This window comes from Podarcis gaigeae, assembly GCF_964106915.1.
Source record: "Podarcis gaigeae genome assembly, chromosome: 4".
NCBI classification, from domain to species: domain Eukaryota; kingdom Metazoa; phylum Chordata; class Lepidosauria; order Squamata; family Lacertidae; genus Podarcis; species Podarcis gaigeae.
Genome location: NC_139677.1, coordinates 49,595,711 through 49,619,356, shown reverse-complemented (window position 1 = coordinate 49,619,356; position 23,646 = coordinate 49,595,711). Strand labels below are relative to the sequence as shown.

General features: G+C 41.5%; 2 protein-coding genes across 6 annotated transcripts in view; both read left to right on the top strand.

Moving 5' to 3' along the window:
* Positions 1-7,217, top strand: part of MED14 (mediator complex subunit 14) — a 36,986-nt gene extending 29,769 nt beyond the window's left edge. For all 4 annotated transcript variants that reach the window (XM_083734169.1, XM_083734171.1, XM_083734170.1 and 1 more), the window contains 6 exons: positions 428-663; positions 1,806-1,985; positions 2,692-2,799; positions 2,901-3,026; positions 4,456-4,645; positions 6,860-7,217. In XM_083734169.1, coding sequence (XP_083590295.1) covers positions 428-663; positions 1,806-1,985; positions 2,692-2,799; positions 2,901-3,026; positions 4,456-4,645; positions 6,860-6,933 — 914 coding nt within the window. In that variant the 3' untranslated portion in view covers positions 6,934-7,217. The remainder of the gene's footprint in view (positions 1-427; positions 664-1,805; positions 1,986-2,691; positions 2,800-2,900; positions 3,027-4,455; positions 4,646-6,859) is intronic.
* A 1,863-nt stretch (positions 7,218-9,080) lies between these two features.
* On the top strand, positions 9,081-22,921 carry LOC310842477 (uncharacterized protein CXorf38). 2 transcript variants are annotated; one of them, XM_083734538.1, is made up of 7 exons: positions 9,081-9,497; positions 14,646-14,780; positions 16,836-16,958; positions 17,845-17,994; positions 19,258-19,425; positions 22,310-22,478; positions 22,734-22,921. In XM_083734538.1, the coding sequence occupies exons 1-7, from the start codon at positions 9,282-9,284 to the stop codon at positions 22,766-22,768; spliced, it is 996 nt and encodes a 331-aa protein (XP_083590664.1). In that variant the 5' UTR covers positions 9,081-9,281; the 3' UTR covers positions 22,769-22,921. The 2 variants fall into 2 exon arrangements, with proteins under 2 accessions (XP_083590664.1, XP_083590665.1); XM_083734539.1 differs by lacking the exon at positions 14,646-14,780 and having other exon boundaries at positions 9,117-9,497.
* Positions 22,922-23,646: the final 725 nt, after the last annotated feature.

The following is a 23,646-nucleotide window of genomic DNA, read 5'->3' as shown; positions in this document are numbered from 1 at the left end:
TATTCTCAGGGTTGTAGGTTTGAGCAAAAAAATTCTGCATTGCAGGGGATTGGACTAGATTACCCTCATGGTTCCTTCCAACTGTAGAGTTCTGTGATTCTATGACTGAGTTATTTGTTAATACAAAATAAACAAAGTGCATTAATCAAACATTATTGTGATTTGAAGATAAGGTGACTGTGCAATCACCTTAACTCTGGAATAGTGGTCTGAGTAGTTAATCCTCTCCGTTTGCATGAGGGAAATAGAGGGCATTGGACACAGCCATTAACTGTTTCTTAGTCTTTGGAATTGTTGGGGTGCTGAGTTTGGGAAGGTTTCATTATGCCAAGTCTTACAGGGAACTGCCTAGCATTTTAAATGTATGTAAATAGCCATGCATCCCTAGACAGGAAGAGTGAGGTGTGCCTTTTCTTATTTCTACTAGGTTCCCAAGTAATGCCAACAAATATGCCGCCACCTCGTAAACTACCTCATCGCTCTTGGGCTGCATCCATACCCACAATTCTCACTCACAGTGCCTTGAACATTCTTCTTCTGCCCTCTCCCACCCCCGGGCTTATGCCAGGGCTGGCCGGAAGCTATCTCTGCTCTCCACTTGAACGTTTCCTTGGATCAGTTATCATGAGAAGACATCTCCAAAGGATTATCCAGCAGGAGCCGGTACGTAAGGAATCAACATGTTTAGTTCCTTACACAATCACTTTAAATTTAGACTTCTCCTAGCTTCTGTGCAATAAGAGAAGTAAATTTTTGTTGTGCAGCCACAAGGCCTTGTGCTAACGGAACTGTTATGTTGGGTTCTGCCCATTGAAATGAATGAACTTGTATGACTCACTGCCATTACTTTTAGTAGCTCTACTATGACTTTGTTGGATACAGCCTAATAGGTGTTAACCATTCTGCATTTTAAGAGGTGTGAAATGGGATGTGATTTGTGATGTTTTAACCACATTGAGTTGGTATACTGCATTGCTGAAGTTGAGGGCAGTGGTTTTTATTTTTTCTGCCCATAGGGAATACTTTCTACAAGTCTGCCAAAGAACTCTTACATGTTGACTGTGGAGTCCTGAGCAGAAAATTTTGGGATGCATACTCAGTTTGTGTAAGTGGTGGTGGGGCTAGCTCCGCCCCCCCCATGCAAACTAAGACTGCATCCTTGAATTATTTGGAATGGTGCTCAAGTGGGCTTTCAGACAGCTTTTCCGCCATTATCAGTTTCCTCAGCAGGTAGCTCCTGGATTCCAAGCAATGTAGGTGGGAAACTGCTTATTTAGCACTCCTATTTGGAAAAACATGGTCCAAACTTTGGCTAAGCCGTAAACTCTATTATTTGTGTAGGACCATTCAGTATTTGCTAGGATTAGTGAAATAGGAATTTGTATTGACAAATCTCAGGGCTTGTAGGGGAAAGCCAGAGGGAAGAGTTGAATAATAATAAAAGGACTGGTTGCTGTTTTTAAAAAAGTAGAAGCAGCACTTTCCTCTTAGCAGATAAGGTGAGGGTTCATAAGACAATGCACCCTGCTGAGTCAATAGAGAGCATCTTGTTTATAGATGCTCTCATTTTCCCAAGCCTGCATGGCTAATGGTCAGGAATAATGGGAGTTGTAGTACTGCAACAATTGGGAACCCAAGATTGGGGAAGGCAGGTGGAGATGTACCTGACAAGCTACATGCAGCCAACCTTAAAATGCTTAGAACTTGGGTTTGTGAAAGTTTTGCTCCTGCTGCTTAGAGTATAATGAGGTGTGGGCAGCAGCTTATTTCTTGCATTCTAATCAACTGTCTTGGCTTTTAAACAGCTACAGCTTATGAACTCCAATGAACCAGGTGTAATAATGTTCAAGACAGATGCCCTGAAATGTAGAGTTGCCCTCAACCCTAAAACTAACCAGACCTTGCAGCTAAAAGTAGCACCTGAAACTGCAGGGCAGTGGAAACAAGAAGAACTGCAGGTTTTGGAGAAATTCTTTGAAACCAGAGTAAGTATCCCATCTTGAGGTAAAGGGACCCGTGACCATTAGGTCCAGTCGTGGCTGACTCTGGGGTTGCGGCGCTCATCTCGCTTTATTGGCCGAGGGAGCCGGCGTATGGCTTCAGGGTCATGTGGCCAGCATGACTAAGCCGCTTCTGGCAAACCAGAGCAGCGCACAGAAACGCCGTTTACCTTCCTGCTGGAGTGGTACCTATTTATCTACTTGCACTTTGACGTGCTTTCGAACTGCTAGGTTGGCAGGAGAACCCATCTTACTTTACTCAAAATTCGATGTTTGATAAGATGTTTGAAAACCACGTTCATAAAATAAGTTCATAATACATCACACATATGTGATTCATGTCCAGTGAGCTTATCATGCAGAACATATCATGCAGATAATGCCAGTTCAGCACCTCCCTAAAAGCTGCCAGGCTGACATTGATGTTCCATGTGATTTTTCTCCTTTGTATGTTCCGGTTTGATGCTTGTGTTGATCATGAACTGGGCCACTTCATATTCTTATGGTTTTCACCTAACTTTCCAGCATTTATTGTAGAGAATTCCACTTTGTGAGATTGCCATAATGGGAATTTCACATCCTTGTGCTGTTATTTTGACTTTAGTAGGATTTGTGATATGGATTAAGAGCAGGATTGAATAATCATTGAGCTGCCTAAAGAAATTCTAATAACACATTGCATTCACTGTAGGTTGCAGGACCACCCTTCAAATCCAATACTCTAATAGCCTTTACAAAGCTGTTAGGGGCACCTCCACACATTCTCCGGGACTGTGTACACATTATGAAACTAGAGCTGGTAAGTTGGTTTTAACGTCTTCACAACATTCTGTATTATTTCTCATAACGCAGACTGGATTGTTCATCTGTCTTTTTCTGTGGCATGTTTTATTGAAACAGTTTCCTGATCAGGCCAGCCAGCTGAAATGGAATGTACAGTTTTGTTTGACAATTCCTCCAAGTGCTCCACCAATTGCTCCTCCAGGAACACCGGCCGTTGTGCTGAAATCCAAAATGTTGTTCTTTGTAAGTAGAGCAACTAAGTCAGTTCCATGTTTGGTGCAGTCTTTGACAGTGTCCAGTTGTAAGGAGTAGTTTAAATATGACTTCCGTCAGCCATTGTGTAAGTAGCAAATGAGATACCTAATTACAGAATATATTATTCCTATTTTCATCCCCTTGAAGTCTAGGAACTGAATTGTTCTGATAATACATGAAAGTGAGGGGCAGATGGGGCTCATCAACCTAGGAATGTAGGGGAAGGAAAACTCTATTCCTAAACCTCTGCTGCCTTGTGGGATATCCTCAGAAGGACAGGCTAAGGAGTAACCCTACACAAATCCGGAGTGGAGTCCATAAGACGGTTGGATGACATCTTGTATGCCTTCCTTCTGGCAACTCCTGCAGCCAAGCTGGTTCCAAACATACTGTTCTGCTTCCCTTTGGACCACATCAGTATGCCAAGAGGAGGGATCTTGTCGTCTGGGCAGCCCAGGACCTACACACACACACACACACACTGCCCAGGCTTGTGCTCCAGGGTACTACTAACACAGTGGTTTGACTTCACCCCTGGAGGCGCACTCCATTATCTCTCGAGACAGATGGATGTCAACAACAATATATGAACAATATATGAAACCAAAATATAACATTTCAACATGTTCCATTGCTTCAGTTGGGGTCAAGGATGACTAACTTAAATGCTGAAGTTGCTGCTTCTGCTATAAGAGGCCATGACTCTTATGTTGCTATAAGAGACACATGACTCTTTGCAATTAGTCCCATAGTCAATTTCTTTACAAATAGGGCACTATATTTGAGTTGTGCTAGTATTTTTTTTCCACATATGCCATGTAAAAGGCACCTACTTTTTTCATAGTATGTAGCTTTGAAAGTTTGCATGTGTGGATATGGTTATGTAGGCCCATTTTGATAAGAAGTTTATGTAATTGCCAGTGTGTTTAAACTGAACACTTAGTATTTAAAAAACCCAGCTAACATTGAAATAGGATGAATGGTGAAGATAATCTTACTTTTTGGAATATCACCATTCCAAATTTCTTTAAAGAAAAATTGGACAGTACATAGTGCTTATTTCTAAATCTCCCAGTTTCCCTTTTGTACTACAAAGCAATTTGGATTGTAAAAAAAATGTGTTCATATATAACTCCTGAATGCCCAGTAGGGAAATTAGGGCATTTCAAGCTGCACTAGGACTTTTGGTGCACTTTGGTTTAGTTGTCAGTTTGAAACGTTTCTGATTTAAGTTTGGATAACTAATTTGCGTCGGTTGTATATCGGCTTTCATTTTTCCTCTTGAGCTAAGGAATGGATTCAAACTGGCACAGTAATAAAGACCATGCCTTAACGCATGTGATGTTGCCCTATCTACATCAAAGGTATATTGCAAGATTGCTGTGATTACTTTTTGCATATTCTATTCTGTTCACAGCTTCAGCTCACACAGAAGACTACAGTTTCACAGGAAGCCATGAGCATAATAGTCCCCATCATTTATGATATGGCTTCAGGTACGACACAACAGGCAGACATCCCCAGACAGCAGAACTCTTCAGTTGCTGCTCCCTTGATGGTTAGCAATATTCTAAAGAGGTTTGCAGAACTGAATTCGCCACGACCAGGTACTGTACATGTCCAGTAGGTCAAAACTTCTGCATGCTTGAATGGACAGAGTCCAACCTTTTAAAGTTTTTAAATTTCACTTTACCACCAGTGTTGCTTTGCCTTTTTTTTTTTTTTGGTTTCCTGAAAACTGACCTCATAAGACCTGGCTTCGGATTACTGCATGTTAGTGATAAATTGTTGAATATATACCTCTCTGTGGTGCCAGAAGGGTTGTATTATTGACACAACATGGACTTTATGACACTGACCAAGGAAGTGTAATGCACTTAATGACTTGGCTCATTCTACTGTAGTCACAGCAACACGATTTTAACTTTTGTCATGTGAGCACTGTGTATATATTTCTGTGAAAACTAGTGCTTGTTAAGTCATCTTGCACTGTAGGAATGTCTTCCCATTTCTTGTAATTTTACTGTTACAAGGTTTTACTACCTGTCTTGTTCTCAATTGTACTCCTCTGAGGAAAGCCTGGGGTCCAGGAAGATGGAACTACTTATAAATTATTCCATAAAGTATCACCTTACAGCTCTGGCTTATACTTTCTGTATCTCATGACTAACATCTTGCCTTGACTGTATCTTCTCTCTTATTTATGCTGCCTGCTTTGTTTCTGTGAGAAGCTTTTGTATTCAGTTTCACTTTTCCTTTAATAAAAGTGTTAGAAACTTTTGAAAAGTGATTTTTTTAACAGTTTTATTCTTGGGTATGATAGTTTTACCCAAGACACTAACTTCTTCAATGGAAGATTTTCTCCCCTCAAAGGATACCTTTGTTGCTTACTCGTTCTTGGTTTAACAATAAAAAAATCATTATATTAGTTTAGGGTTGTTGTTTTTTAAAAAAGTGCCAGCATATTCTTAGTGTAGTGTTATAGCATAGACATGAACACTGATTCTGAGACTGCACTGTGTGGATACGCATACCATTTGACTACATTGAAGCAGCTTATAGGATTGATGTGGTATGTGTGTCTGCCTCTTCAAATGCTTGCCTTTACTTTTGGCAACACTCCATCCTGAACCCCTGATCGTCACTGAGGTAACTGCGATGTTGGGAGGGGTTAGCCTTGTGTTTCTACCTGGGCAGTAAGGTTCAAGGTGAGTTATTCAACATCCATGCTGCGTGTCACTAGCAGTTGGAATATCGTGCATGCCACCCATAATTCATGCATGCTCCAAAGAGCAACTTTCAGCTACCTTGGCACTGACTATTGTGGGAGGGAAATGCAGGTATAGCTTCTATACATAACTAAACAAGCGTCATCTTTGCCAGTGAGGCATTTTGTCATCAGGCTTTACTACACAGGGCCATGGGGCTTTATTGAAAGGGAGGGGGGAGTTATTGGAATTGGCATTTGCAGTTTTGTTCCATTACTCTAAAATATAATGGCATAAAAATAATAAAACGTATGCCATCTAAACTGAAGTTTAGAGAAGACTTCATGGCTACTTTTCACTGCTTTGTCATTCTGAAATTGTAAGTGGAAGCACAATGCATATGTAAGTAACCTATTGTCTATTAGAGCATTCCTGTAAAATCAAATCCTCATCAAGATTCCTAATCCTTAGAAGTGTCCACAGCAGCACCAACAAACCAGCTCCAACACCAGCAGTATAGCTTAGCTTGCTGTGATTGTATTTGCCTATCAGAAGATACTGGCTGAGCTGTTACTTTTGAACTGGACACTTATCTTTGTCTCCGAGTCTTTATTGACAAGGAAGTTTGGTTATCAGTCAGCTTTGCATCCCTCCTTTCCTCCAAGGAGCTGAGGGTAGCACATGTTGGGGGGTGTTGTATGAACTCTGCTGGGCTGAGAAATAGGCACTCACCCAATGAGGCAGGGTTTTGAATCCAGGTCTCCTTGGCCCAAGACCAACATTCTGCACCACTCTTGGGTTTTTTGCTGCATTTGGAGACTCCTAATGGTCCAGTTGTGGTTGAGTGGGCAAACTGCACCTTATCAACATGTTGATTTGTATTTTCCACCCAAGCTGGCTACACTATTTCCAATCGGTTAGAATAAAGCAAACTTGCTTAACGTTGAAGTTCTTTGATTACTGTTGCACCTGGTTGTAATTGCCTATTTACAAAAGTTTGAGTTGTGGCGTGCCTTGTGACAAAAATTGAAATGCATTTGATTAAGTTTATCACTTGCCATAACCCAGCTTGTTTTTTCTCCAGCTAACTTGTCTTTCTTTCCCTTGTTCTAGGTGAATGTACAATCTTTGCAGCTGTTCGTGATTTAATGGCTAACCTTACACTGCCCCCTGGTGGGCGTCCATAGGCTATTTTAAAGCAAAGGGTAAAAATGAGATGAAGAGGCAAAAACATTTCTCTGAAATAAGCCTTCACTTATATAAAATGGAAGAGACATTTTCACGTGTCACATTTTAAAAAGAGCTAATACAATGGATTGGCCCACTTTCAGGGATGCACTTTCATCAGACTTTTTGTACAGCACTCTGTATGATGTTTTACGGAGACATTTCAAAGTCGTAATAGATTTATGTATCCGCTTGCCAGTAAATAGAGTTAATATTCTGTTTTATACTACAAAGATTATGAAAATGCCAAAATTTGTTTATTTAAATGTTTTTTCTTATGTCTTGGTGTAATAGTCTTTTTTTAAAGGCAGGTCTGTCATTTTTTGAATACTGTAAAACTGTGACAAACTTTATATTGAAACTGTATTTTAATATGACTGCTTTGAATCCTTACATTTAAATCTGGGCTTGTTGTAAACATGTCCCCCCAAAAGCAATATTTAATAAACTAGATTTAAAAAAAATGTTTGTGTGTTTGTTTTAAAAATGTTTCATTTTTATATGTGAAAAAATAATGCCAGATTCCTTGCTTATGGGGCTGTTTCTGGGTAGTTCATCACTGCCTTAAAAGCTCAACGTACTTGGTACACCAAATTTAGAAGTAGGAAATTGCCAGCTCCTTTTCAAGTACAGTAGTTTATTATCTCTAAAAGTTGGATTGAGCAAGCAGTAAGTGGTATGATTTTGCAGATCTTCATACCTGATTCAAGGCAAGTTCCTGAAGCACCCTGAAACAAGTTCAGTAGGCCTTTTGAGAGCAAGGGCGGCATTCTGTGCTGCACAGCAATTGACTTTGAAACTCAGGGATGCAGCAGAAGCAGTTTTTAATGAAGGGACTTACTTTCATGCATATGGAGAGGGAAAACGGGAAAGCCCCAATAAGTGTACCTAACTAAAGCAGTAGCTAAGGTTGTTCTCTGAATTCTGACTGTTCTTCACATTGAAAGTATTGCATGGAAGCCGCTTGAAACAGCCTCTGGGGAAAATCTCCCACTTGGCAGTTGTACCTTGTAGAGTAGCTTGCCACATGGAACGGCAACATTACATAGCCTTCCCCTGTTCACCAGCAGCTGCCCCAGAGACATCTGGTGCTAGCATGGTGATTCCACATGACAATCCCAAGTGGTAAGTTAATGCATGTTAAAAGATTCCCATGTGGTGCAGCTAGTAAGGGGGGGAAATTTGACAGCTTCCATATCAGTAAATTTAGATGATCTAGGACACAAAACATTGAAGGAAACATGACAACTTTTATAAAGCGTGTATATGGAAGCTAAAGAAAATTGAACCTTGTTCAATATCAGTAATAACTGTATTTGGAGGTTACATTATAGCCAATAATAGGCAAAATATAGGTTAGCTCTGATTTCTTTAAGATAATGCCTATCACCACATCTTGTGGAAGTGAATTCCATGAGTTAATTAGTACTTCCATTTATGCGGTTCGCCAGTCAATTTTGAGGGTATAGTTCTTCCATTACATTTATGCAAACCAGGAATACTTTATCAACTTTTATCTTGCTGCCCTTTTGGGTTTGTCTTTTTTTCAATTGCCAATAGAAGCTTCCTCAGGCAGTTGGTGGTTTCTAGTAAGTAACTGAGTACTGGTGGCAAATGGTCTGACAAATACTTAAGAACATAACCTGAGAATATAGATCATATATTGAATATATATATTTAGGGTGCCATTGACTTTTCTGAGGAATCAAGAACTGTTATAGGTCGAATTACCACTAAAAATACGTAATACCACTGTTTACTTTTCTGCATTTCAATTCCCACTGACCTCGCCTTTTGTTTGTTGTTAGTCGTTTAGTCGTGTCCGACTCTTTGTGACCCCATGGACCAGAGCACGCCAGGCACCTCTGTCTTCCACTGCCTCCCGCAGTTTGGTCAAACTCATGCTGGTAGTTTCGAGAAGCTGACCTCGCCTTTTACATTTTCTCAAATTTCACGCAACTGGTGGCGTGGACTGTACTTCACAAAATCTTATGCCATAATAAATTTGCTAGCCTTTAAGGTGACACTATGAAAAATATGAGTGCCCTTGGGTAGGTAGGGGTCAAGATTTTTCCTCGTGATAAATAGTAAAAGTGTGGTTTCAAGGAAATCGATACCTACCTCTTACACGGTTGCTTAGGAAAGTGTCTGCAAGTGTGAACCTATAGCTGACAGGATGACCTCGGGGTGAGCGGCAGCTCCTGCCTGCGCTCCCCTGAGGCAACGAACGACAGAGGCCGGCCGGCTCCGCCGCCTCTAGCCCGGCCCCCTGGAGGCTGGCGCGCAAGGCGGCAGAGTCGGGCATGCCATGGCGCTGGCGGAACTGGCCTCTCGCCTCAACTGCGCTGAATACAAGAACTGGGTGAAGGCCGGGCACAGCCTGCTGCTCTTGCGGGCCGCCCTGCAGCGCTTTGCCGGGGAGCAAGTGCAGGCCTTTCACCGCCAGCTCGTCGCGCGCTCCTCCGCGCGCCTCAGCCCGTCGGGCCTCCGCTGTAGCGGGCGCTGCACCCCTCGAGGCAAGCAGGTGAGGCTCCGCCCTGGGAAGGTCGGAGGAGGCTCCTGCCTCGCTTTGCCTGGTCGCCCCTCTCCCGCCAAAAGCGCGCTCGAGAAACAAACTCGCGCGTGTCGTTTACCCGACCCTTTCCGAAGTGCACGTGGCGCGCCCCAGAGGTCCCTTCAATGTTCCCCGAGAGTTTTTGCAGCCGGAGATCGGGGGGGGGGGCGGGGGCGGGGAAACTACTTCTGCTCAATGAAAGAGGAGGGAACGCTTTTGAACAGGAAAACAGGGGAAGGGGTTGCGCATCCCTCTTTTCTCGCGCGGAAAGATACGCGCCGCGCTCGTGGCAAGTTTCGGCCAGAACAAAGAACTCCGGTTTGCCTCGGATCCAAAGCGCTTTCTGCAAAACTGTTTCCTTCGAACAGTGCCCCCTTCTGCAAGGCCAGAGATTGCCTGCTTTATAATACAGTACTGTACAGCATACTGCGCGTTTTCCTATCCTTTTAATGTGTTATAATTTCATTTGTTTATATATAAGCTCAGGGGCAGCGCAATACGGCCAGTCCTCTCGCTTCTTTATTTTAATGTGGTTGCAGAACTTACGTTATTTCATTGTGAAATACTGAAATATTTTCTTCTATTATAGTGAAGCAATCACTGCAGTGATGGCACTTGGCATCCTTGAGAAATTTGAAATGTTCAAGATGGTTGCCAAATTAGTTTTGATGTGAAGGAAGAAACCCCAAGAAATGCCATTAAGTCTTAGATTTTAAAAAAAACAACATTAGGGATGCGAGTTACAAACATGAAGGATGCTGAGCAATTTTATTTTTGGAGTGCCACTATGATACACCTACAATCGTTAATAAAAATGCACAGTTGTTTCATGGTGCCAGTTTCACTTTTGCTTTGCAGCAGAGGGGAGGTGGGCAGAGGGTTACTTTTCTGTTCCAGATTACGTAATCTCTCATTGGATTTTCTCATTTGGGGTTTAAAATGTGTATTTGATGCCATTAGTAGCATGATGGCAGCCAAGCTTTGGAATGGTACATCAAACTAAATTCCACATCAAACTAGACACCCAGGTTTTAGCTTTTGGCGCGCCATATATTTTGGGGCAAAATGTGCACCTTCAGTCGCAATCCTAAAGATCATAGCTGATAGGGGAATATTATATGTAGAGCTGCTAATCACAGACCCCAAATGAAATCCTTACAAGGAACAATCTTAAGAGGTTTTGAAGGCTTACAATGATGTTGTAAGATAAGTGAGAATGATTAGAGAAGTCAGTGTGCAGCAGCTGATACAACATATTGCACTGATCGCATACATAGCAGTGAACTTTGTTCTGCAATCAAGGCTTCAAAGAGAAACAGTTTCACTAATGGAAACAGGCCAGGATTTTCAAAACATCGTAATGAAGAGACCCTGCCCTCTCAGAGAACTTGCACAGAATTATTTGAATCAGAACTTCTTACTTTTACATCTATGGATAGTTAATTTCATGTTTTGAAAAACTGCTGCTGGAGTGCTTTACTTAGCACCAGATTAAGATAATGACCAGGTACCATTATGAAGGTTGCAAAGAAAATTGCATAGAAGCCAAAGGTATGGAGTCCTGCCAAGAATGAAGCCCAACTGACGCTTTATAAAGATGTAGTTGAAGACAGCGTGACTCGCTGCTTTGAAATATTTCGGGAAATGATTATGCTTGTCACCAGAAAATGATTATTTCAAAGCACTGCAACAAAAGGGAGTCTCTAATCCTGCCTGTTTTATTTATTTTTTATGTTGATTCCTACATACTTTCACTGCTCTTACCCTGTAAATGACGTGTGTGGGAGTGCTTGTTTTCCTATATCTTTGAGACTTGAGTGGGAAGAGAATTTTGGAGGTGGGTCTTCCACTAAGAGACACACAAGTCGCCCAGATCTCAAAATATACTTGGTGGGCGGCATTTTCCAATTCTTTTGCGAAGCTGCCAAACTAATTTGGCAGCCATCTCAATGATTTCAAATTGCTCAAGGGTGCCCGGATGTCACCACTCAAATTATTATTTCACAAAATGTTATAGCACAAAAATTACATTTAAAAAATGGGCAGGCAGCACTTCACAGTTAAATAACTGAAGTTCCGAAACTGGACTATATCATCTTATGCTGTGCATCATCATGGCAGTTTGTTTGACAATTTGTGTAAAATTTGTCAGTGATGCCAAAATGGCACCATTCGTATTTGAATTATAAAGAAAGCATCAGAAATGCTCTGGATAGATGGAAGTTTGTGGCTTTTTGCTTTGCTGCATGACTAACATGACTGGAAGAATTCAATCCGCACAACTTTTACCGTCACAGAATCTCCATGCTGGTGAAGGCTTCCCCTTTTTGAATTTTGGGGAATTTTCTAGCATGGGTTGAAATTGCTGGAACTACATAGGAACAGCCACTTTATGCAAATGCCTTGCCTCATGGAGCTGTCTCTGCGTATGTGGACTTCATGTACCCACACATGGAGCTGCTTGCAGGCATGACTCACAATCAGAGCCATAGCTAGGTGATTTTGTGCCCCTAGAAGAACTGTCCAGATTGTGTCCCCTAAGGTAAAGGTAAAAGGACCCCTGACCATTAGGTCCAGTGGTGGCCAACTCTGGGGTTCTGGCGCTCATCTCGCTTTATTGGCCGAGGGAGCCGGTGTACAGCTTCCGGGTCATGTGGCCAGAATGACTAAGCCGTTTCTGGCAAACGAGAGCAGCGCACAGAAACGTCGTTTACCTTCCCACCGGAGTGGTACCTATTTATCTACTTGCACTGGCGTACTTTCGAACTGCTAGGTTGGCAGGAGCAGGGACCGAGCAACGGGAGCTCACCCTGTCACAGGGATTTGAACCACTGACCTTCTGATCGGCAAGTCCTAGGCTCTGTGGTTTAACCCACAGCGCCACCTATGTCCCCTAGCTCTTCTTTCTGCCCCTCCTCCAACCCCAACCCCTTCCACCCTTTCAATTCACCCTCTATTTAAAACCATTTCTTATGAGGCAATACAGTAATCAATATTTATATTTATGGACATATTTTAGCCGATTTTGTGCACCCCTCATCGCCTATGCCCCTGGCGGGGGCCCACCTCACCACACCCTAGCTACAGTCCTGGCCACAATAACAGCAGCAGAGTGTGCAGCCCAACTTCTGTGATGCTTCAGATATCTTCCCTCCCAGGAAAAAAGTTACGGGATATCAAATGATTCATTGACCACTCTTGTGGTACTTTTTGGAACAGCTTGTGATACTTAGGCCTGATTCTGCAGTACAGGACCATACTGAACAAAACATTTATTGACAACAAGGCTGACAATCCCAGGTTCTCATCATGTCTCAGTCTTGAGTAAAATTCACGGAATTGCTTCCTTGTGGGTTGGGAAGAATTGCGCAGAGGTCGATTTGGGTTTTGAAAATGAGGGATTCAGTGAGAATGTGTGATGTTCTGGGAAGCTTGCCTCTGCCACCTCTCTTCCCACACAGCCTCAAGGACACATGAAATATCAAACATTCCACACATCGCTCTGATTACAAACAGTACTCTCTACGTACAAGGAAAGAGCAGTGGGCCTACATAGGAATAGATAGATTTTTAAAAAACAAACAAACGGGCAGGGTTAATGGCTCCATTTTGTTGCTGTGCTCTGAAACAATAATTTATCTTCCTACTTTCCCCAAATTGCAATATGTTCTCTGGATGAGCGTTCAGTGCATGGCGGTATTCTTAAGTGTTTGTGAGTAAGAGCTGCCTCTGGCTCTTCTCATCCGCAATGCTATGTAACCAGCAGAATTTCAAGGAACCTTTCACTCTGCATTCAGAGTATGTGATTTGCCAGAGAGACAGAAAAGAGAGATAATAGTTAGAAGAAAGAAGCGGTTGTGGAAAGATACATGTTTTTGGCCAGACATTGAAAAGGAAACCTTAAGAACACTGTGGTACATGTTTTCAGTTCTGACACTCTACGGGTACTTTGGCATTATAATGCTGGGCTTCATCTCATATCTGTCAGAAATTCAATAGGTGCAACTTTCTGTGATGCTTTATCTCCATGATCAAAGGAAGCTGTACCTGTTAAATTTCTGCATGCCTCAGCCTTTAAAGACACAGGAGCCAGCACACACACCTCCCCCAATATTTTTAGCCCAATGTATTTTAATTTTATTTATTTAATAGATTTAAGCTTCCTTTCAGGATATTTTCCCTTACAAGACAGTTCATAACATGGCAAATAATAATATACAGTACTACCTCGGGTTAAGTACTTAATTCGTTCCGGAGGTCCGTTCTTAACCTGAAACTGTTCTTAACCTGAGCACCACACTTTAGCTAATGGGGCCTCCTGCTGCCGCCGTGCTGCCGGAGCACGATTTCTGTTCTCATCCTGAAGCAAAGTTTTTAACTTGAGGCACTATTTCTGGGTTAGCAGAGTCTGAAACCTGAAGCGTATGTAACCCGAGGTACCACTGTACTTAGATTCCACCTTATTAAAATAACTTGCTTTCTACTTGTTTTGATAGAGAGGACATTATATTTGCAACAGAATGGAATCTTAAGTTATGCTCTGATTTCCTTTAAGAAGTATAGCCGGTGATGCCATTCTACCCAGCCCATCTCCACATGTTAAGTTTATGCTTGACATGTGGCATTTAAAAACACACGAGTCCTGCTTGCAAAGAGCGCTCTGAATTCTGCTGTGGTCGCTGCGGCATTTTTTGTGCAGCTTCTTTTGCATTTTGAAAGGATAAAGCTCACAATCGTTTCAAAGCATTCAAAGGAAACTTTCTATTTGCATTTCTCCCCCTCCCTTAATTCCAGAGTATTTGCGGCTTTTCTTAGCATGCACATGCAGGAATCTCTCAAAGGGTCTTAGAAACCGGAAGCCCACTAGAGAGACACTACGAATATGTAAACCCGTATAACCTCAGCATCTCTGCCTCTTTCCTGCCAACAGTAAGCAGTCCCATCCCTAACTCCTTTTAATCCCTTTTTATTTACTGAATTGTAATTTGTTGACTTTGGGGACTGGACATTGTTTGATTTCTTGGACAATGCAAATTGAGTCCCACCCCCTTGGATAAAAAATTTGAAACCAATGATTTAAATTACAGTACTTGTATTGGTGTTCATTTTGCTTTGTAGTTTCAGCCTGCGTGCTCCTTGTGTAAAGAGTGGAAAAAAGAGATTTTGAATCATCACACGCACAAGAATGGGGAAGTCCACTGGGGAAACTGCAGGCCTTGGCTCTGGCCATCTAATGCATGGGAGTTGGCAAAGGTAATGCCTGGAAGTTCTGTTATGTAAACAGAGGCATAGGAAGGTCAGGTGGTACCCAGTGCAGAAAATTTCTTGTCACCCCCCCCATTGATTTTTTTTTTTTTGCCTGCAAAAATGGTTTTACATTATTTCATATTTTCTTACAAAGGAATAATAATAAATAACAATAATAATAAACTTTTATTTATATCCTGTCCTCCCTGGCTGAAGTCAGGCTCAGGGCGGCTAACATCAGATATATAACAATAATTAAATTACCTCATAAAAACATGTCAGAATCAAATTAAAGTCTAATTAGATGGCTTTCCGCAGGGTTAAGGTTGGGAACAGTAAGTGCTCCACTGAATTGAAATTTCAGCCTTCACGACATAGGAAAACGGCCAAGTAAACAACTATTTTTGTGGAGGAGGGTCAAGATATTAACTGATATGCATGAAATTTCATATATAGCTACATAATCCCTAGTGTAGTAAGATAAGACCTTTGGAGCAGAATTTTTTTTAACAGGTTTTTTTTATGAACCTCCCTAGTAGGGCAGTAATTGTTCCTTGATCATTTGTCACCCCCCCTCTACGATGGAACCTGGGGTTACCCACCCACCCCCTACACCCCTGTATGTAAAATGGATGTTCTGCTCCAGCTTTTGCAGCATGCATCAGGGTAGGATATAAATCGGGGATAGAGAAGCTGTGGCACTTCAGGTATTGTTGGACTACAAGCTCCCATAGGCTGCAGACAGCGTGGCGAGTGGTCAGGGTGATGGGAGCTGTCCAGCAATATCTGCAAGGCCCTGTGTATGATATGGCTAGTTTTGAAACTGCTTCAGGAGCAAGAAGCAGCTCGTGCTGCTCTGAATTCTAGGCAACCAATTGCTATCCTCTTTTGTTACTGCCACCTTTTGTCTTCTATGAGTTTATTCAGGTTTCTATTCCTTCTTTATTTCTGGATTTGAACAGTCTGAGAATTTGCCAAAGCAGCATTTGTAAGTTTGTATTCAGTTAGTAAGACCAAACAAACTCATAATAGCATTTTATCATATAGAAGTTGCATCTCTCTTTCTCAGCAGAAGTTATGTGATTTTGACAAAAGCACAGCAGGCAGATATTCAACACATGAAGCTGTGGACTGTGGTTGGCAAACAAATCTGTTGAATTTTGTGTCTGTATTAGAGTTGCTGGGCCTTGTTAGAGAAAATACCGTATTTTTTGCTCTATAAGACTCACTTTTTCCCTCCTAAAAAGTAAGGGAAAATGTGTGTGCGTCTTATGGTGCGAATGCAGGCTGTGCAGCTATCCCAGAAGCCAGAACAGCAAGAGGGATTGCTGCTTTCACTGTGCAGCGATCCCTCTTGCTGTTCTGGCTTCTGGGATTCAGAATATTTTTTTTCTTGTTTTCCTCCTCCAAAAACTAGGTGTGTCTTGTGGTCTGGTGCATCTTATAGAGCGAAAAATACGGTAGTTCCTCCATTTTCTCCCACTCTCCCAAGGAAAGACAGAAAGCCCATGAAAACTGATGTGTGGTGATCATATATGTATCTGTTTCACTGTAGCTTCCCACAGTGTAGATGTGTGCTCTGGGAAACTGTGCCTCGTTGTGGCTTCCAAGATGTAGACATACTGTGAAATAGACATCAGTACAATCAACATGTGATGAAAAGCATGTTGATGAGCTTTGCAAGGCAATACATCTCACCCTAAAAGTCTCATCTACAAGTTTGGTGCTTCCTTATGGAAAGGGGAACTTGTTTTGGATTCAAGAGGGAGTGGCAGCCTAAGGCTGACCAACAGTAGCTGATCAGAAAAGTTCTAAATTGTGTCCTCCTGTATGTTGTGGAACAGTGCGGAATGACTATGCAGGACTCCAGTGAGAATATCCAATGGGATTGTAAAGAGAAAAAGGACAGCAACAAGATGCTAATTAAACCACTGTTTTAGTGTTTGACAAAGCTACAATTAAATAAACATGAGTTCTGATATAACTATCAGTTAGAAATAGTGTGTTCCTAATAGCTTCTGAATCAGACATTAACTGCATGCGTTCTCCTTCGCTGTGTAGGCTTACATGCCTCGTGGGAAAGCAGACATTTGTGGTCCAGACAAATGTGATGCATCTGCGCTCTTAAACCTTTTCAACTTCTGTGATCACTTCAGTAACATTGATCAGAAGAAAGTCAGAGAGGTAATCCAACTACTGCTATTGACATCTTTTCTTAGCAGGGTTCCACAAACACCCTCACCAGGTTGCAATCAGTGACTGCTTCTTCCATTTGGGCAAGCATCCTGTCCTGTCTACAGAGACCTCTATCCGCCTCACAGAGCTACAGTCCCCAGAGTTGTATAACAATAAATCCCAGAGAGCCAGTGTGGTGTAGTGGTTAAGAGCGGTAGACTCATAATCTGGTGAACCGGGTTCGCGTCTCCGCTCCTGCACATGCAGCTGCTGGGTGACCTTGGGCCAGTCACACTTCTCTGAAGTCTCTCAGCCCCACTCACCTCACAGAGTGTTTGATGTGGGGGAGGAAGGGAAAGGAGAATGTTAGCCGCTTTGAGACTCCTTCGGGTAGTGATAAAGTGGGATATCAAATCCAAACTCTTCTTCTGCTTCTTCTTCTCTTCCCAAGAAATCTGGAAACTGTAGCTGTGTGAGGGGAGTAGGGGCCTCCTAACAGCTCTCAGCCCCCTTAACGAACTACGGTTCCTAAGATTATTTGAGGGAAGCCATAACTGTTTAAAGTGTTATGAGACTGTTTTAAACATATAGTGCAGATGGAGCTTAAATTGTGCATGCCTACAAGTATAAAATACAATATAATAAAGTGCTTAAGGCTGGTTATCATATAGCAGCCTCTGAGGAGGAGACAGTCGAGGAACATAACATTGGCAAGGTGTTCGCCACACGGGGCATTTCCATTCTAGTAACAACAATATGTGGCTCTGATGTGAAAACAGATCACTCAGTCAGCAACCTCTAATGCAGGACTGTAACTTGAGGGTTGGTTTTTGCTTACCATTGCCCTACACTGAGTTTTCAGTCTACTGGTTTTGCTTCATGTTTTTATCTCTAGGTGATTAAGTGCCGCAATGAACTAATGCATTCTTCAGATATGAAAGTCTCTTCTTCCTGGCTGAAAGAATTTGGTAATCATGTTCAGAACTTGCTAACTGAATTTCAACACATTCCAGAGGCCCAGACGGCTCGTACAAGGATAGAAAAGGTAATAGTTGCCATTCTTTCAGCTTGTAGGCTGGCTGCTATTCACCTTTTTTTTTATAGCTAGGCACAGTATTGAATATAGAAATGCAACAGTCTGTATCCAGATGGTTTGCACTGTAAATCAAAGCTTTTGTGCTTGATCAAGATTATCTGAGGCTGTTTCATAATTTGTTGATTCAAGGTTTTTGGGCACATTGATACAATTTAGTTTTACTCTTGAGATTACCATATCAAAAGTTTATTTTTTTTGGGGGGGGGAAACAAAACAAAACAATAGTACAGCATTTTATTTGCATGTTATATAGATGGAAAGGTAAAACTTCTGCAAGGCAGATAGCCTTGCATGGAGGCAACAGGCATTATGGTATGTGGCATTAAAAAAAAACCTGGTTAAATAATGTACCTATGTGGGAGAACACAAATGCCAGGATACAAAATCTATTTTAGGCCCACTACTGGAATAAAAAAAAAATCTTTGTTCAGCAGACTTTTATGCTGTATCACATAATCTGCTTCTGAAACTTCCCATAGTTTCAAAATAGCTCATTTGTTTTAGAAAAGAATTTAAGTAAAAAGAGATGATTTAAAAATAGAATTAGTAAATGGCAGGGACATTGCTGCAGAGGAATAGCCAAACCACCATTTTAAAAATTCTTTTAAAGAAGTTCATTACTATGCACACCTATCTGGAAATAAGTCCCACTGAAGCTTACTTCTGAGTAGACATGCATATGATTCCACTGGGAATTGTTTAAATGTGTTCTTTTGCAGTGAAGGTATAGCCTCCAAATAATGTTTTTAAATCCACAGAATGCCAGTAAGTTTCACAAACTACAGTGGTACCTCGGTTTTCGAACGTAATCCTTTCCGAAAGACCATTCAACTTCTGAAATGTTAGAAAGCCTAAAACTCAACAGCCGACAGCTAGGCCTCAGGATCTTGTACTCAGCGGAAGCATATTCAAAAACCAAAGCATTTACTTCCGGGTTTATGATGTTCAAAAACCGAAATGTTCGTCAACAGAGATGTTCAAAAACCGAGGTGCCACTGTACTTGGCATGCCTCAGTATTGTTGAATACTGTTGCTCATCTCTAATGTCACAAACAACATTGACTGGATCCAAAGAAATGTGTAACTAGTTCCATCTGTATTTCTCAAACAGCATCCTGTGCTTTTTGGGACATTGAAGCCCTTAAGTGTCATTATTTTGTCAATAAAGCCATAGCTTTTCATGTTCATTTTGTTTTTACTAAAACCCAATAGCTTCTGTCATCTGATTGGGCTGTGCATGTACCAGGGGGAGATCAGCTTGATGGATTGGAGGGTGAAATGAATCGAAGCCAGATCGGTGAAATAGAAGCAGAACTGATAAAAGAGAGACTTCATGAAATCAGTCTTATTGTGGAAGAACAAGGAATGATGTCAGAAGAGGTAACCTAATTTGAAAACATAAAAGCAGGCTTGCACTCATGCTTAAGAGTTTGATGCTAATAGGTCCACCTGTGTAATAAGAGGGGTGCATTTAGAGGGTTCCTCAGAATTTATTGGAATAAACCTTTTCAGATGAATAGATTATTGCTTGCCTAAGGAAAGCTTGTTCCATGCAGTTGAGCTCCCAGCATCTCCATTGTATTTGTACCCTAATAGAAAACACTGCTTCACTTTAAAATTCAACTGGAATACATTTGCCAGGGTGCTTAAAACCTACCCCTAGGGCATGGACTGATAACACACAAATGTAGACATCTTGCCTCACACTAAGTGGCTTTGGGTTAAGTCAGTGCCTAGACGGGATGCCACGAGGGATCCCCATATAAGCTGCCTTGAGTGCTTTGATGGATGAAAGGTGGACAAAAGGTTCTAAAGAAATTACTACTCAGTGTTGAAATTGAGAACAGTGGTCTCTTCTTTTCTGTGAAGCTTCTTGCCTTCAGTTTTAGCAAATGTGTCTCTACTCTGAGAAAGCAGCTACCTGCTCAGCCACCTTAGATCTACGTTACCCCTGGGACAGAAATAGAACCATAGTACTGGAAGAGACCTGAGGGTTCTCTAGTCCTACTCCCTGCAATGCAGGGCTCCTGGCCACAGCTGTCCCTGGGTGGGCTTGAACCACCAACCTTTTGGTTGATAGCCAGATGCACTGACCCACTGCACCACCTGTAACGGAAATGGGATGAGTCCTTTCACTGAGTAGCCCAGTTGTGCACAGAGGCTCCCAAGGAAGCTGTAACTGTACCTTCTGCCTCCCAGACAGGAGTGATTTCTGAGGGGTCCAGGGCAGGTATTTTGGAGGGCAGACAGAAAGAGCACCCAGCATACATGGCTCTTCCCTGAGCCCAAGGTAACCTGTTTCCCCCCCCCCCCCCCGCTCAGACCCCTGATGTAGCTTGTCACAAAAATGGTCCAGACACCTGAGAGAAGTCCTTTTGACGCTGGCAGAAATGTACCCAAGACGTCAACAGTCAAATTTTATGAAGTTTATTAAGAAGCAAAAATAAAGGTAGAGGAGAAATGAAAGAGGCATATAGTTTCTTCAAGAAAATAACAAGAAGCAGCTTTTAGATCAAGTCTGTCCATCCTGTTATAGCTACTTACAGTGAGGTGAGCCATCCAGGTGTAGAACAGCAGCTTTTCCTCTACTCCTGAATGTAACTCCTCCATATGCAGATCATGGAAGACTGGGGAAACTTAGCAAACTCAAAGGGACAGATTGAGGAGAGCAGGTGGAGCTTCCATTTTATAGTTCCTTGTGTCTGCTTAGTTGTAGGCGTGTAGGTGATCAATGATGGAGAAACACGTATCTGTTAAAAACCATCCTCCCCTAGTATTTCAGTGAAAAAAGGAATTCTCATCTGTTTGCAATACAAACAATTCCAGCTTGTGCAAGAACGTAGGGACCTGAAAGTTGACATTTGGCTTCTCTTTATTTTGTGTTCAATGATTGTAAATTATACTTATAGCACGTATGTGCCCATCAACTAGGTTTTGAGGCCTTGTGGTAAAGGTCACAAGTACTTTATGAGTCTGTGAAGGCTTTGAATCTTGCAGTGATCACAGAGTTGACATTACGTAACTCCCTCCAAATGCCAACAGAGAGTTACTGAAGACGCATGATCTTGCCATTCATGAGAGAACAACCTGCTCCCCATGATCTTGCTGGTTGAAGTGGCCTCATGCTCCCTCAACAACTATCAGTTGGTTACTTCAGAATTACCTGAGGTAAAGGCAGAGGAGCCTGTTGCCAGAAAAAAGAGCAGGCAGCAGCATATAGTTAAACCTGCAACATGCTTGGGAGGCAGCTACTGAAAAGCTTTTGAAGCCCACTTCAAAATATATGTATTTGAAGTGTTTCTGTTATGTATTGCCTTGGGAATTTTGTGTGCGTGTGTCTGTGGAAACATAATTAATAAATGCAACAGAATGTTTAGGGAATTAAATGCTGAATATAAGGAAATTCCATCCCCCTCTTAGTTTGTGAACTGCTTAAATCCATTTGCATAGTAATTAAATAAATGGAATCAAGTAAGTTATTCATGTATTCACTGGATATATATTTTTTAATGGCAAGAACCGGAGACCACTCAGTGTCTGAACTAATGAACTCTTCTAGTATTGCGAGAGACACTGCAGTGTTCTTTTTTCCCTTCTTTGTATTGTGTTGGTTGATAGTGATGAATATAGGATGGAATGTAGTCTTATAGCTGAATGGGTTTCTTGTCCTGCCCTTTACCTGCCACTTTAGTACAGTCAGCAAAGGGCTTGCTGCCCACAATTGTGGCACAATTAATTTTTGTCCGATGCTGCATTTTCCTGTGCTTCACTGATATGCCTAACATCGCTCACTTCATTCATTGCTCCGCTGTCAGGTAACTCGTGGCTTTTTTTCCATATTAGCTTCCTGGTTTCAGCTTTAAATATTATACACTTCTAGCTTCAGATGAAGTGGCAAGTTCTGCAGGTAAAATAGTAAAAAGGCTTTTTTAAGAATGGAAACATTTGTCTGCTGCTTTATAGAAACCTTTTTAAATTAGGAATTGCAGGTCTTGCAAGAAGCATTGGAAAGAGAAGCAACAGACAGACCAGAGAACAGGATTGATGTAGCAATTTGTGTGCATTGGGTTGGCGGTGATAAGCTGAAATTCAGATCCATCTTCTGCTATGAAACTCTCTAGGCAGTATCAAAGACTCACTTGCCTGAGATGCTTTGGTGAGGTGGTAATAAGAACAAAATAAGATCCTGGCAAAGGCCCATCTAGTCCAGCATCCTGTTTTCATTTCACATTTTTTACTCACAAGGTATTTCTCCCCTTCGTAGGATTTAAACAGAATACAAATTGTAAAGGATTTCTTAAATGGCAACCACGATCTTCAAAGAAGTTTGCAGGCTGAAATGCAGAACCTAGAAGACCTCATGCAAAAATTGGACGGCCAAAAACAATCCATGAAAGAAACCCAGGAAGTGAACGATGAGGAGACAGATGAAGGCAAGTGTATATGTTTAAAATGAAATTTGTTTTTTATCGCTCTAACAAGTTGCATAGCAAAACTCGCTGACACATTGTAAGGTGTTAGGAAAGAATACCACCTTAGGAAGGAATACCGCCTTACAGAAATCAGAATATGCAGCTTTGAGATTGCTTTTATTTGGATTGCTGTGAGGCAGACCTTCGGTAAATAAGGGCAGGTGCTATTCTTAAGTATGCAAAATATGTAATGTTGTCTGTGCTTTTAATTTTTAGATTGTCATTTAGAAAAAAGGAAGCGTACGATATGAAGAATGTGACTCTACTGTGAAGATGTCATGCATTACCAAATAGGAAACTTGCATAATCCCACAGGAATGCTCATTTAAGGAGCGATCCTTTTTTCAAGTTATATTGGAATTTGGAGAATAAACCTAAAGGGTCAACAGTCATTTCCTTAAAAATTCCAGTTTCCTTTGAACTGTATTATGGTTTGCTTTCAGAGGTTTAGTATTTTGCTGTCTACCCAGGACAGTTTGATTTGTTTCACCTCTGTACAAATGTTTGACCATACTACTTCCTCTTGACAAATGGAACTATCAATTTTGTAATCTACTTTACATTGCACCAAATGCAATCTTAATGTGCGTAGCCTCATTAGGACATGACCCCTCCTCACTCTTTTGTTTAACACAGCCTTTTTCTCATGAAACTAAATAGTGGCTGCATTCACATGACATTTCTTTTCCATCTCCATGATGTTTCCCTGTTAATTTCTACATTAATGCAAGTCCAAGACTCAAAATTTAAATTCTTCCAAGTTCACCGTGAGCAAAATCATGTGAGGATTCTTTGTTTTCATTAAATAAGTTATTACAGTCCAGCAACAATGATCATTTACTACTGTGTCTTAATGTGCTCTCTCCTAAGTGTGAAGTAGGGGGAGAAATTAATACACGGAGCTCCAATTTAGGGAGTAGTTACAGCAAGCCTGTCAATTAATGCTTGTCATATACTCTAAACCTGAAAGAAATTACTTGTAAGATAGAAAAAATTCAGTAAAGGGGCCCTTTTCACAGCAACTGAACCTGGTAAACTTGAAAGAATTTAAATCTTGAGTCTTGGACTTGCATTAACCAAATTCCTAGGCAGGGGATCAGTAGCTTTGCAGGAACATGAAAACCACCAT